The sequence below is a fragment of the Rhododendron vialii genome, chromosome 8a (genome assembly GCF_030253575.1).
Source record: "Rhododendron vialii isolate Sample 1 chromosome 8a, ASM3025357v1".
NCBI lineage: Eukaryota > Viridiplantae > Streptophyta > Magnoliopsida > Ericales > Ericaceae > Rhododendron > Rhododendron vialii.
The window spans coordinates 24,199,031-24,214,138 of NC_080564.1; the positions used below are offsets into that span (position 1 = coordinate 24,199,031).

Sequence of the window (15,108 nt, forward strand, 5' to 3'; positions counted from 1 at the left end):
TTTTGTGCGCATTATGGGTATTATTGACACAATTGTAATTCTTTGAGTATGAGATTGATTTTGGGTAAAATAGTGGTATTGTGTAATAATTCTATAAATTTGTGTTAGGTTAGATTGGATTGGATTTTAGTTAATTTATTTTTCTTACTTATCTACCTGAATTCTAATAACCTGATTAGCTATAATTGTTGGAAACATGGGTTAGTGCTTCAGTTTACATATTCCTATATATGGTTAAGAGTTTGGGTTTAGTTTTCACACCATATTAAGATAAGAGAGGAGCCTTTGACTGGTATTTTGGCTAGTTGGTGATTTGGTAAGTTTGATCTTGTTCTTCATTATTGATCTCTTTCCCTTGTTCTCTTTTTCTCTCAATTCACCAGTCTTGCGTATGAACTAAGAACTTGGGGTTGTTTTTGGAGTCTTGTTAGGTGTGGTTTTGGCTTTGTGTGGTGGTGTCAAGTTCAAAGTTTAATTTGTGGAAAATGCAAAATTGGGGGTTTGGGCAGTTTGTGGTTCCATGATCTTGGTTTGTTCCGAGATAGTCATTTTAGGTGAAGCTGAATTATAGTTTCGGAGATATTCTTATTGATTTGTTGTTGGTTTGTAGCTGAGGATGGTAGTAAGATGCTACACACACAACAAAAAAACACAATGGGAGGAATTTACGTATTCTGGGAACATGATTATTTTGGAGTTAGATGTGAAAGATAAATGGATATCTAGAAATTGAATATAGGACCTCATAATATCACTTCATTAGAAGAAAAAGATTTTTGGATGTTTAAACATTTAGTGTTGTGAATGTTATATTAATGGCGGAGCGTTATAGCTATATGTTAATGGATTGATGGATGAACGCAATTTTGTGGATTAGGTTTCTGTTTAGTTTAGCATTTTTTTTAAAAGTTGTAATTTCTTTGGTGCAGCATATATATATAGTGGTGATTTTGGAAGTGTGTGGGGTACGCTGTACTGGAGTGTGGATAATGTTTTTTTTTTTTTCCCATTATGTTAGAGTTTTGGAGGAACCCTAAGAATTGATCTTGTGAGTGATTTGATGCTGTTTTGGTGGCTAGTTAAAAATTTAAAGTTGTAGATGGTTAAAGAAAGAATTCAAGTTGGAGGTTTAGATTTCTTTTTCTTAGAAGACATGATACCATTTGATTTGGTGATCTTATTGGTTGAATTAGAAAATGTATGCCAGGTTCTAAGCATCGGTGGTCCACTTGGAACTAGATTAGATGCACTTGGGTGTACTAATGTTGAACATAATGAGGCAGTAACTATTGAATGGTTGGCAAACTTTTGGAGTTCTTGGATATTCGTGATGTTCATGTTAGACTTGTCCTACATCGCTCATCTAAGCCACTCAAGCTTGGTTAATAAATTCTAGAGGCTACTCCACCTATTGCCAATTGGTTTTAGGTTGGAACCCTCCAAGAAATCTAACATGGTATCAGAGCTAGGTCTTGGGTGGCCTCATCTCTCGTGGGAAAGTCTCTGTCATCTCTGTCGCCCGAGTCAGTCAGTCAGCTCCTAGTCTGTCACCTTCACGTGCATTCAGGCTGCACGTGTGGGGGAGTGTTAGACTTGTCCTACATCACTCATCTAAGCCACTCAAGCTTGGTTAATAAATTCTAGAGGCTACTCCACCTATTGCCAATTGGTTTTAGGTTGGAACCCTCCAAGAAATCTAACAGTTCAATCTTATGGAGGCATGATTCTTTTTGGAGTTTCAAATAACTACTTACACTTTTTTTGATTTTGATTTTGATGAGAGTGATATGGGGTTGAAAAGAGATTGGCACGGCTACATGAATGTCAGGTTGGGGGTTGTAGTTGATCGGGTCACTAAGTCAATGCATTTTATTGCTACTAAGATGAGACATACATATTGTATTGTTTGGCGCGGTTGTATGTTAGGGAGATTGTTAGACTTCATGGTGCACTTGTATCAATTGTGTCGGATTGTGTCCCTGTTTTGTATCTAAAATTTGGAGTGCCATACTGGCAGCGATGGGTATTTGTATACTTTTTAGCTCTGCTTACCACCCTCAAACTAATGGTCAGATTGAGAGGACTATATTGACTTTGGAGGATTTATGGAGAGCATGTACCTTAGAGTGGAAAGGAAATTGGGATTATCAATTGCCGTTGATGGAATTTGCATACAATAACAGTTATCATTCGAGTTTGGGAGTTGCTTCATATGAGGCTTTGTATCGACGGAAGTGTAGATCACCTATCTGTTGCCTTAGAGTGGAAAGGAAATTGGGATTATCACTTGTCGTTGATGGAATTTGCATACAATAACATTTATCATTCGAGTTTGGGAGTTGCTCTATATGAGGCTTTGTATAGACGGAAGTGTAGATCACCTATCTACTTGGGTGAGGTTCAAGATCGGCGACTTTTTGGGCCTGACTTGGTTGAGGATACAACTCAAAAGATTCCACTGTTCGGGAAAGACTCGTAACAGCTCAGAGTGGACAAAAAAGTTATGCGGACAATCGTAGGAGGGATTTGGAGTTTGCAATAGGAGATGTGGTGTCCCCATAGAAAGGAGTTACTTGGTTTGGCAAAAAGAGAAAGTGAGTCCTCGCTATATTGGGCCATTTGAGGTTTTGGAAAGGATTGGTAAGGTGGCTTATTGTTTTTGTGTTATCGCATAGTTTTGGCTAATGTTCATAATATTTTTCATGTGTCGGTGTTGAAGAGGTATGTGCATAGTCCGTCCCAAGTTATCGATTACGAGCCACTTCATATTCAAGAAAATTTAACCTATGATGAACAACCCGTTGAGATTCTTGATACAAAGGAAAATGTGCTTCGCAACAAAACAATTCTATTGGTCAAAGTGTTGTGGCACAATCATGAGATTGAAGAAGCTACATGGGAGCATGGCAAAGAGATGCGCGTGAAGTACCCACATTTGTATGCATGAAGTAAGTAAGTAATTTCGAGGACGAAATTTATTTTAAGGGGGGAAGGATTTACGATCTAGCATTTTTTTTTTATGTAATGTAATTATTTATATTGCCATTTATTATTGGGTATTATGGTTGGGTCGTAATTATTTATTTTTGTGCTTTTTATGGGTATTATTGACACGATTGTAATTCTTGGAGTATGAGATTGATTTTGGGTAAAAAGGTGGTACTGAATGGTAATTCTATAAATTTGTGTTTGGTTAGATTGGATTTTAGGTAATTTATTTTTCTTACTTATCTACATAAATTCTAATAACCTGATTAGCTATAATCGTGGGAGACGTGGGTTAGTGCTTCAGTTTACATATTCCTATATATGTTTAAGAGTTAGGGTTTAGTTCTTACAACGACTCTTGTAGGTTGAACAACTTCTCCTTGAACAGGGCAGTTTACCCACCATTCTCACTATCTCTCTCTCTCTCTCTCTCTCTCTCTGGTCTGAAAAATCCTGTTAGGCTCCCTCTGTTGTATTTATGCATCCATTCCCATTTTTTGAGAGTGGTATTTTTGTTTCACGGCCATTTCAAAGGTTAGATGGTTATTCTTGCTTCAATTTCACCATTAGTTTACTTTTTATGTTTCCCAATTGTTTTGCGATGAAGACAGAAGATCCCCATGCAAACTTATGAAAGGAGTCCTTATGATTTTGGCTACTAACTATTCTATACAATCTTCCAATGACAGCGAAAAAACTCTCCTTATCCAATTCATGACAATTGCTTATAAATGCTCTAATTCATGAATGATTATACTTTCACAATTTATTATTTCCATTAAATGCATTTTGCCCCCTTTTCCTTGTCCCTTCTTTTCATCGAATTTTAATGTTATAAATTTAAAAGTTTCCTCTTATGCAAATGTTCCTGTAAGTAGTTTAGGAATTGCAACTTTGAGTTGTAATGGATGACCTCTCATATGAAAGCGTAGGACCATTTGAACCTTCTATTTTTACCATTTTGAGTTGTTTACATTTTTTCTTTTACTTTTTTGAAAAGCATTTTGGGTTATTTACTTGATCTTTGGTCCATGTTGACCATTACTGTTTCTGCGGCACACATGATGCACGTGCATATTGTACCAAATGAAATAGAACAATATCTTAAACTAAAAACCAAAATGAGTAATAATAGTATTCAAATGAGCAATATCACTATCTATCTATACAAATAATAGGGTACAAACCTGCGTACTCCAATGACATTGACACATCATTTTGAAGAAGACACTAAAATGGAATCTCCCTTTAATTATTTGTCCCCTAATTTGTCATTTGCATATTTGGTATTAACTATTGAACTTACTCTAGCTACAGCCATTGAATTCTCCTTTCATGCTTCATTTCGTCTATAAAAAGTCTACTTCTCCATACCAAAAGCTTGTTTACATTCAAAAGTTTTAAGTTTCTGACCAATTGTCTTGTCCCATAAGGCGAGAAATGTGAGAAGCTAGAATTGAGAGGACTCACCGAAGACCAAAAAGCTCTGGCGTTGAAGTTTTGGAATTCAATGAGAGGAATGATGGATAATTTGGTCTCAAATCCTCCTTCAAGTAATTAGTTTTGGGTTAGTTTATCTGTAATTTATTTTTTATATTTTGTTCCCTTTTGCTCGACTTAGCCATATGTCCAGTGAAACACGAAGTCCTTAATTTGGAGACTGTTCGGTACAAAGTGTTATTGACCTGGAAAACTAGCATCTACATCTCACTGAACCTTATCTTGGTTCATGACAAAAAACTGCTCATCATTTTATGATTCTTGCTGAACTGACAGAAAACCAAAATCCAGCTGACAAACTGGACTGACATTCTGGAACAAGATGGAAATAGAAGAGAATTGAAGAATAGTATGAAGTCTTCGGCAGGTTGAATTTAAGGCTGTCTCTCCATATCCTGACAGGGATGGAGAGACAGCTTGGAACTGTTCTGATCAGCGTGGAGCTGTACATCTTTGTTTAGTAGGGTTTTAGATATATCCATTTGATTAGCTACTTATAACAAGAAATTTGAAATCGGTTGGAATAGCTACCTACAAAAGACTAAATGGGATATAGCATATTCTTTGCAAAATTCTGAGAACTAAAAAGAACTCTATTTTAAATATATTATCCTGTGTTGTTTTTGTGTTGTACTACCATCCTTTATGCCCCTAGTACCTAAAAAAAGCAGTCTTCACTGGTCCTGAACTGGATACGGTTATGGCTCAGAAGTCAAATATGTTCACGTGTTTAGCCGGTGAATTTTGTATTCACAGTCTCGTGAAAAGTAGTTGGGACATCGTATTGCTAATGTATGCGATATGTCATCCTTAGAAGTAATACACGAATTGGATCCATCAATGTGGGAAGTCCTTTTTATTGAAGCAAAGTGAGTTTTATATGTTTCTGCGGATTCATTGTAGTTCATGTGTCAATAAGTCACCATTTTTATTTTGGATCAGCCATAAGCTCCTGCTATAATTAGTTTGGAGTCCACGATTTTCAATTTTGAAAGACAATCAGTCAATACTTACCAAAAGTCTGCTGAATAATTATTCTACTAGCAATTTGAGTTCAGTTTTTTTGTATCACCTCTAAATGCCTTGGAATGTTTTATCTTGTGTAACTTCTCCCTGACAATCTCACACACAGGGACATCAGACTCGTCCAGCTAGTGAGTTCTTGATCTGGTAGTGTTTAGTCCGCTACTTTTGTTTTATGTCATATTTTAGTTTGGTAGTTTCTCTAACCAATTCTGGAAACAAATAGCATCACCAGGTGGTATTATGTCACCTTCTAGTCTCTACCAAGTACTCTCCACATCCATGATCTTATTGGGGTTAGGCTGTTAGTGATTTCATGTTCACATCCTTGTTTGCTTTTAAAGCGCTTGTGGCAGCATTTTGGGTCCACTCCTTTCTAGACTGCCTGTTGCAGGAGCAACAGATGCAGATTTGAAGGGCAAGATGGATAGAACAGTTGCATTTCCATGAAGGGTAGCAAATTGACTGGATTAAAAGAGTTGCATTTCAGCATTGATGAAACATACTTAGAGGCTCGTTTACTAAATAGTCTCCTTTCTGTAAAAGTGTTCTATTTTCTGGTTTTTCATCATCTAAGTTGCATATCCGCAGATCCGCGTTTGTATATTTTGATTCTTTTCACTACTTTTTCTTCTCATTAGATGGGATTTTATTTGAGAGAAACAAATAGGAGAAGACTAGGATATCATGGAAGATATGTTAATTTATCCCTACAATTGTAACGTGAACTCATCAGAGGTTGGAACAGATTCAAGTCACTAGGTGTTTCACAATAGCTGCTTCTTAACTATTGCTGCCGAGACAAGGTCAGTTTGACATCTTGGTACATCCCCAGTGGTGGAGTTGCTATTTGTCTAGATAGTATTATAATGTAGAAATCGTAGTGTCAATTTGTTGAATTATAGAAATGTTCTGTTGTTGGACCGACAGATACTTTAACCATAGGCCATATACCATCGGAGCATAACTTTGAAGCTTCCCAAGTTATGATAACCAAATAGGATGCCATTAAAGTCTTTTTTCGTCAACTTGCAGACATCAGAATGGTGATTATGGTCCTCTTTTCGTGGCTAATGAGATGTGAAAGATGGGCCCTAAAAGCTAAATTGAAGATGTCACAAAAAAACAATAGCTGCTTCTGAGTTTGGATTAGTGGTGACAATTATGACACTATATAAAGATGCATACAGTCCCTTGTCGTAGGCAATAGAATGAGTGGCCTGAAAGAAGTAATTGACACCGTTTAAGCTTGCTGTGCGTGCACTTATATTTTCTTGAGCTTTAAGTTTTGCTGCTTCTATGCCTAATTATCAGATCCATTTTCGATTCCTATTCATATTTTGGGGTACTAAATTCCTTCTAACAGACTTTGTCACAGTTGCTGAATCATGAGCTCCGTACCTTTAAATTCCTTGAGCAATATCTAGACTCTGTAGTTCTAGAGAGCCTGCACGGCCTGTAGGCAAAAATTAAGTGTACGACTGCGCAAAATGCAAACTCTTCTTGCGGGTTGCTTTTTGGAGCCTTCAGGAGATATGGTTTGAAATTCAGTAGTGCAGACACGGCAGCTCTCGACAAGTTCGTATATGTTGGGTTTTGCCTATGTGATTTTGAAAAAGAAAAAGGAAATAATTATGGTTAGTTTGTTTTTTAATTGGTTCGGTGGTGCAGCAGTGAAATGGGTTGGCTGTTTGGCTCTAGAATCCTCTCTTTAATTAGCCGGCTGTGCTTGGAAAGTCCCAAGGAGCATTTGTGGCTAGTTCAAGATATATCTCGGCAGATGAAGAGGCGTGTGCCAGCCTTTGTCAAGCCTATTAATAGGCTTACTATGCCGTGTGTGACAAGTGAGTAAAAAAAGGCAGAGAACCAAGAGAAAAGTCAAGTGTGCTGTGTGAGTGAAAAGAAAAAAAGGCAGAGAGCAAAATTGTGTGAGAATATTGGTGAGTTTGTGGGAGGGATAAAAATACCGAGAGCTTGAGAGCTAGAATAGGGTATTTTGTATCTCATTGTACTCATTCAATATTAGTGGAAGTTGTTCTTTCTCCGTGGACGTACCCGAGTTTTGGGAACCACGTAATCTTGGGTCTCTTTTGTGTGATTGTTTTTTCGTTACGCTTCCGTTGTGCGGGTGATCGGGTTTTTTACCCAATAGTATACCCATATTGCTCTGTTTCACCGCTCTCAATCTCAACGTCCACTTTTGGACAATCCAGATTTAAGGAAGAGTTCTTTTAAAATTCGGACCACTGTTGCCGAGCCAAATGGTGAGATTGAGAGCTGCGGTGAAATGTGAAACAGAGCTGTGCACATAGCACCATTGTATTTTTTGCAAGAAAAAATTCACTTGATCTCTAGTCGTGCTGTGGTTACCCGCTTAACATATAAAACTTAGTTAACAATTAATGTTTGATAGTATACCTGAATTCACAAATTATTACATCCTTTTTAAAATTATTAAGATGAAAATTGATTTTAGCACTCTTTTTTTGTTTTTTTTAATCTTCTATTGTGCGAAACTGCATTACAAAGATATTGTTGTAAAATGCTGATCCTGTATATAACTGTATTTATTTGCGAATATCTTCAGAGCACCATAGCTTAAAAGTCTATTTGCCATATTACCAAGGCAACTACTCCAGAAGAGTTCATAGAAATATTTCGCTTCTAAAATCTAAAAACAAATTAACAGTACTATTATAAATTCCCAATTGAGAAAAACAAGAATAAGAGTACGTGTATAAGGGGGGAAAATACAACCAATAGGTTTGGCCAATGACCATGAGACTATAAAAGGTTTTGTCCTCCAAAAAGGTGCAAGGTCTAATCTCACAATGGCTTGAGAATTTTTTTTTCAAAAAGCAATTCAAACAAAGCATAAACGTTTCAAATTTTGGAGCCTCTGGAGATTTGTTATGTCGTTAATTTCAAGAGTCCAGGATTAGTTAAGTCCACACACTTGATTATAGGGAAAAAAAGATAAAGTCCAGGGAAAACGGATTAGTGTCTAGTCCAGTCCAGTTTTAGACCATTGACAAAGATCATAAACATTTATTTTGTAGAGCTTATTGAGTATGTTATTCACGCAAAAAATTAGTTTGATTGCACATCGACAAGTACCTAAACCAAATAGATTTGTACAAGAAAAATGCGATGACAAAATAAATTGAAACTCATAATTTCCCATTTTTTTCTTTGACAAGTATATTTCGATCATGTTAATATTCTATAAAGCTAATTTTTTTGCGTGAATGACACACTCAACAATTTACAAAATAAATGTTGTCATAGTTGTTGTGGGTCCACATCGGCCCAAAACTGGACCAGACTGAACATTAATGAAACTGGACGGAGCTTCCACGGGGAAAACGGATATCGTGGTAAACTACAAGGGTGATAGATAAAAAAGAAATGCTAGATACAAAAAAAATTGGTAAAGAAAATACCCTTAAAATGCACATGAACGGCTCAAATGTACTGCACAGTAAATCTGAGTCGTTTATTTACACTTTAAGAGTATTTTTTTTGCCAATTTTTTTTGTCCGTAACACTCTTCTTAAGTACTTAAAGAGCCGTAGTGCGTAGGAGTGCGTGTTTCTGTGTGTGTGTGTGTGAGAGAGAGAGAGAGAGAGAGAGAGAGAGAGACGAGGAAACGGTCTAAATTCTGGAAAGTGGGTAAGAGAGGGATTTTACAAAGTTCAAAAGTCTAGCCTCGACGCGCTTCTCTTTCCATTATTAGTTTTGGTGATTTTGAACTGCTCAAATACATTAGCGAAGGGAGAAAGAAACCCATTTTATTTATTTATTAACTCCTCTGTAGGAGTTATGTATATATATAATAGATTCTATCTTCGACTTTTCTGAACCCCATTGATTCGGTTTGGTTTGTGTACATACGGAGTCCTAATATTCAACACAAATCTATTGACCAGTCGCCCCCATCTAGACATGCGCTAGTTTTCTTAGGACAAGTTCTCCGTTGCAATATGGAGTATCACTTTCCTTGAGAAATTTCTCACCAATTTCACTCGTCTCTATCTACATTCCCCTTACAAACCTCCTCCTCTTCCCCATTTGGAACTTCCCCCATTCTCTCTCTGGATTATCTCTCTCTCTCTCTCTCTCTCTCTCTCTCTAGATTTGCTTATCTGGGACCACGTTACCCACAAGTTTAACTCAGTTTTGGCCGAATCTCAGGTACATCCCCAAGTTTCTTAACTAGTACTACTATAATTCCTGATTCGTTTTTTTTATTCTGTTTGTGGTTTTGAATCCTCTTACCATGTACAACTCGGTTAGTTCAAAATTACTCTATTTCTGTTACTATTTCCTAAGCATCCCACGGTCAACATTGTCTTAGTGCTCCATCTTCATCAGATTGAATATAAGTTTTGGGTTGCTTTATGCAATTCGGTCTTCTTGAACCCCCAAGGGGTTGGCCTAGTGGTCAAGGGATTTAGGGATTTGCTCTCTCCTTAGGTGTAAAGTTCGAAACCCCTGAAGAGCTGTCAATTCCCTTAGGACCAGTCTATACGGAGTTTTGCTCCGGTTTTAATTGGGCTCCCCGGAAGTGGGCGGTGGGATTGGCCCCCCAGGATTAGTCGAGATACGCGTAAGCTAGTCCGAACACTTGAGTTATCACAAATAAAAAAATTGATCTTCTTGGTAACTAGTGGAATGTTTGGTTACTGAGAGGCCAGGAAGATCAAATTAAAACAAGACTATGGGATCGTGTTTGGTAGGTAGGAAATGTGGAAAGTGCTAATTTTTGTTTTGTAGTATTTTCTCCAGAGCCAAACAGCGGATACATAGGATATGATTGATGAGATGAGATGACATTATGATTATGTTGTGTCTTTAGATTTTCCTTTAACTGCCTTTAAATTTAGTTGTCCCCTAAAGCTATTTTAAAATTTACAATGTGCAAAAGACTGCTTTATAAACTTTAATCGCTATTTTGTTTTGTACTTTGCTAAACTTCTGTATTTGATTGCTGCGTAACAGTCTGATATTCTTCCTTTTCTCAGGCACACACTGAATTCTCCATATAGATTTCATTGTACCAGCAGCTATCTTTATTGCTGATTCTGTAACGTAACAAATTCCAGTCATTAAGTCCTGCACCTTTTTCCCATTGAACAATGTTTACTCACAAGAAATCTCCGTTGAGCAAGAATGCCAAACAAAATTCAGTTGACCCCGGTTTCCCTGGGTATTCGAGTCCAAACCCTTTTGATTCTGACGATGAATCAGGCACGAAGAAAAGTCTTAATCCCGCACAAAGATCAAATTCTGAGCCTACATTAGTTAACTCACATCTTGGTACACATTCTTCTGATAATGATGAGAGGAACCGAAACTCTTCTTCTTCATACTCCCTTACTTATTCGTCAAGAAATAGATACAAGAACGATTTCCGTGATGCTGGAGGATTAGAGAACCAGAATGTGCAAGAATTGGAGAATTATGCTGTGTACAAGGCCGAAGAGACAACAACAACTGTCAAAAGCTGCTTGAAGATAGCAGAGGACATGAGAGAGGATGCTACCAGAACTTTGGCCAATTTGCATCAACAGGGTGAGCAAATCACCAGGTCCCACATGGTTGCCGCAGACCTTGATCACGATCTTAGTAGGGTATGGCTTCTTCACATTTTCTAAAGTACATCATTGCTTAAAATTTGTGAAGTATATAAAGCTACTTATTTTCACCCTCTATTTGTCCATGGATGCGCTCCATCTGAGTCTTTAGTAATGCAAATTTATGATATTGCCCTTTCATTGGTGCAAAAGAGTACATCTCTAAATGCAAGTGAATTTCATAACACTGTTTCTGTATACGAGGGTTGTGCGAAAGTCATTTCTCAAGTATAAAGGCCATTGCATATGTAGGACATAGTTTTGAATGCAAACAACACGATTCCTTACCTATTCTATCAACAAACCATCTCACAGTCAATATTTTTATGCACAGTTGCTTCACTGCTTGTTTCTAATAGTTTTGTCTCCATGCTATTGTTTCTGATTCTAGAGATTCTTCTTTTAAAGTGTAATCAGAACTTACAGTTAATCTTTTTTACTGGTTGGATTGTCTGCTTTCTACCCTCTGTCTTTCCCTTCTTTCTTCTGTAGTAAAGAAGGCTTGAAGAAACTTTGGGCTTCAGATTCTCCCGTAGGCCAGCTTATTTAAAGTGTAATCAGAACTTACAGTTAAATCTTTTTTACTGGTTGGATTGTCTGCTTTCTACCTTCTGTCTTTCCCTTCTTTCTTCTGTAGTAAAGAAGGCTTGAAGAAACTTTGGGCTTCAGATTCTCCCGTAGGCCAGCTTATTTAAAATGGATCCATGTAGGGTTTTCAGATGTCTTATTACTTAATCACCAAGGGGAAATGAAAGAATGGCAATCCATAAAAGGCATACTTGAACCGTTGAATGGATTTATAGGTCCACTGCCTTCATCCTTCGGGCTTGATTATGTGAAGATTTCCCATCAATAGTGAACAGGAACAATGAAAGTTGTTTTTTTTTTTACCGGCATATTGCATGAACGCTTGCTGTGTGTGCTTTATTATCTTTTGTTACTCTAACAGTCATGTTCTTTGCTGTTGTTTGTTCCAAAATTACCTTCAGTGAGTTATTCTATCTGGAACAAATCTTACATTGTTCAATTTCTCGTTACAGGGCGAGAAGCTTTTGGGAAGTCTTGGGGGCATCTTCTCCAAGACTTGGAAGCCAACGAGGACTCGTCATATAAAAGGGCCTGTTATGACAAGAGGTTATATTCGTCATATGCTCAGCTCATTTGTTCATTAATTAGACTGCTTCCAGTCCAGAGACGGGGTGGATTTTTCTGGTTTTTGGTGTGGGATAGAAGATAGAGAGGCAGTAAATTGTGTTTAGCGAGTTATATGCATGTTTGACATAGCTGTCAATTTTTGCAGATGAACCTGCTCAAAGAAGGGGTGACCAATTGGAACAGCGCGAGAAATTGGGATTGACTACTGCACCCAAAGGACGGTCCAACACACGAACACCACCCCCTGAACCCGCCACTGCATTGCAGAAAGTTGAGGTTCGTGCCTATCTTTTTGATTCAGCTGGAAGTTGGAATGTTTATAAGTTAAACACAGCGCGAAGTGATAATATTCTGCATGATGTGCTTGTTTTATCTACCCAGATTGGTTCGTTGGTCAGATAAATTTAAAATGTGCCTAGTACCTATATCTAGGTTGAACTCAATGATTTAGTCAACTTCTTGGCAGCTATGGAAACATGGATGCAGTTGTTAAATGATTGCGAATCTTTCTTTTTTATCTGATGATTGGGAAATCTCAGTTGACAAGTTCCTGCTACCTTGTCTAATAAATCAAATCCAAGTTGTTCAGTTATGATTTCATGGGGCAAAGTCTACCAGTCAATTATAACTTAATGTATTCTCAACTTAATTATTACAGGTAGAGAAGGCAAAACAAGATGATGGACTTTCGGACTTAAGTAATCTATTGGAGGAACTCAAGTATATGGCTGTTGACATGGGGTCCGAAATTGATAGGTTAGTAGTTTTTTATTTACCGCATATTTTTTTTTGCTCTCTCTGACACACACACACACACACTAAAAATCAAATATTTGTATGCAGGCAATCCCCGGCTTTGGATCGTATGATGGGTGATGTGGACGAACTGAATTCCAGAGTGAAAGGTGCCAATCAACGCGGACGCCGTTTACTTGGGAAGTAGAAGAGTGCGGGCTTCTCATTGACAGTGCCTCTTTGTACTACTCATTTCTGCTTAATATGTAGTAGGCTCCCAACATATTTGGTGTTAGATTCCCTCCTCTCGCTTCATTTTGTTACTATCATATCGATACTCGGATCTTGTACCTGCTTTCATATATAAACAGTTATTTATTTATTTTTTGATCCGCTATATAGCAGATACATGCCATACACAGTTCTATAATAAAATGGTTGTACATTTATATCGAAAATGTGTGCATGGGCAGTGAACAACAAATTTAAGCTCTCTTAATCTATGCTCTTTCTTCGTGCTGCACTAATAAATCATTTGAGTTTTTCTATTTCCTTTTTGATCTGCGAAAGTCAGTGTTGTTAGAATAGTTAGATAACACCTTGGAAGAGGAAGAAATGGGAAAAGATTACAGATAGCATATCAAGGGAGAGATGTGAAATTTCCAATATCTAAACAAAGCATAGAGATAGGAACTGTCCTTTCTTTGCATTAGGTTGTGGGTTTTCCCTGTTACACGAAAATCTCCTGAACCAACAGACTTTTGCTGGGCAAGGACCCAAGAATGATGAACTAGCACCAACTGAAAAAGCTCATATATTCCAGATCACCCGAATTGCTAGTAACCTTCCGGATATCTAGTCTTGGCTATTCCATTAGTAATCAGCATCCCTCGAAAAAATTGGACAGCCACCCGAATTGCTACTCAAAGCACCTACATGTGTATTGAACCAAGGAACCAAACTAGACAAGATACCATACTCAAAACACCTACAGGTGTCCGGACCGAGGAACCAAAGCTTGATCGAAATAACAATTATGGCAACTGGACTCGGAGCCTAACTGATTCTATCACCTATACACGATCACGACCATAATTAGATCAACATTTGTCACTAGGAAAATTACACAAGGAAACTAATGCCACTGGGATTAAAGTGAACAAAAACTGGCAACAGTCCAGATACAGGAAAAAGTGAGAAAATGTGGTGTCATGACTTTAGGAATGAGTTTGGGGCAGGTCCCACAAGCAGGGGTATGGAGGAATATGGAGAGAGATAAAGGTATGGAAGGGATAGGAATCCATGACTTTACGCTTGAAAGGCATACTCTGACAATGGATCTCTCTTTTGGCAACAAGGCTATGCAAAAGGATTACAAATCTTAAGGGACTCAACCATTTACTCTACTGCGGTTTCCCCACTGGATGGGTTCCCATCCCCAAATATGGAATGCTTAGCATCATATAATCCATAACAATATATGACATCATCAATTATGCAAGCATTTTTTTCCAAATGTGATTTCCACAGTTCCACCAATGCAAACGAAGATAAACCCATCATAAGCCCATATATCGTCATAGAAAAAAAACGTGATGCAGCAATATGGATGTTTTTATATCACTAGACATAATTATGGGACCAACATAAACTCTTGGAGATATAGATATTCCTAAATAAAAACAACATAATTCTGGAAAGTCCAAACTCCGTTCAAACAATTTGTACACCAACATAGATACCAGATATGGCACGCTAGGTTGAATTACAGCAATGTTGCTTAAAATTGCTAGCTCTCCTGAGTAAACTAAAACGTCTTCCACTAAAAATAAAACAACAAATGTCATGCCACTCGTTATTAATCAAAAAACATACATTTAACGTAACGAATTCAGATTCCACTACATATAAAGAGAAAAGTCAAGAATGACGGTGGTTGATAGCAGCACATGACCTTCTCTCAATAAATCACTGTCATTGATACCTTTACCTTGATACTCGGCATAATCTAATAAATCACTGTCATTGATACCTTTACCTTGATACTTGGCATAATCTATTGACGAATAGA

The 15,108-nt window shown here is 37.5% G+C and overlaps 1 protein-coding gene and 1 long non-coding RNA gene across 2 annotated transcripts; both read left to right on the plus strand.

The window, feature by feature from the left end:
- Nucleotides 1-1,708: 1,708 nt before the first annotated feature.
- On the plus strand, nucleotides 1,709-6,529 carry LOC131299205 (uncharacterized). The gene is made up of 2 exons (XR_009190660.1): nucleotides 1,709-4,555; nucleotides 4,765-6,529. It is a non-coding gene; the product is annotated as an uncharacterized LOC131299205 (long non-coding RNA).
- Nucleotides 6,530-9,244: 2,715 nt separating this feature from the next.
- LOC131298058 (SNAP25 homologous protein SNAP33-like) lies at nucleotides 9,245-13,419 on the plus strand. Its single transcript, XM_058323336.1, has 6 exons — nucleotides 9,245-9,705; nucleotides 10,536-11,144; nucleotides 12,188-12,281; nucleotides 12,448-12,578; nucleotides 12,961-13,058; nucleotides 13,146-13,419. Exons 2-6 carry the CDS (start codon nucleotides 10,650-10,652, stop codon nucleotides 13,243-13,245), a joined length of 918 nt encoding a protein of 305 aa, XP_058179319.1. The 5' UTR covers nucleotides 9,245-9,705; nucleotides 10,536-10,649; the 3' UTR covers nucleotides 13,246-13,419.
- The last annotated feature ends 1,689 nt before the right edge of the window (nucleotides 13,420-15,108 follow it).

Bases quoted from the DNA above. Each gene is read 5' to 3' on its own strand.
- LOC131298058 (XM_058323336.1), top strand. From the start codon at position 10,650: ATGTTTACTCACAAGAAATCTCCGTTGAGCAAGAATGCCAAACAAAAT. The intron at 11,145-12,187 runs GTATGGCTTCTT...TTCTCGTTACAG, and splicing joins TTGATCACGATCTTAGTAGG to GGCGAGAAGCTTTTGGGAAG. The intron at 12,579-12,960 runs GTTCGTGCCTAT...TAATTATTACAG, and splicing joins CTGCATTGCAGAAAGTTGAG to GTAGAGAAGGCAAAACAAGA.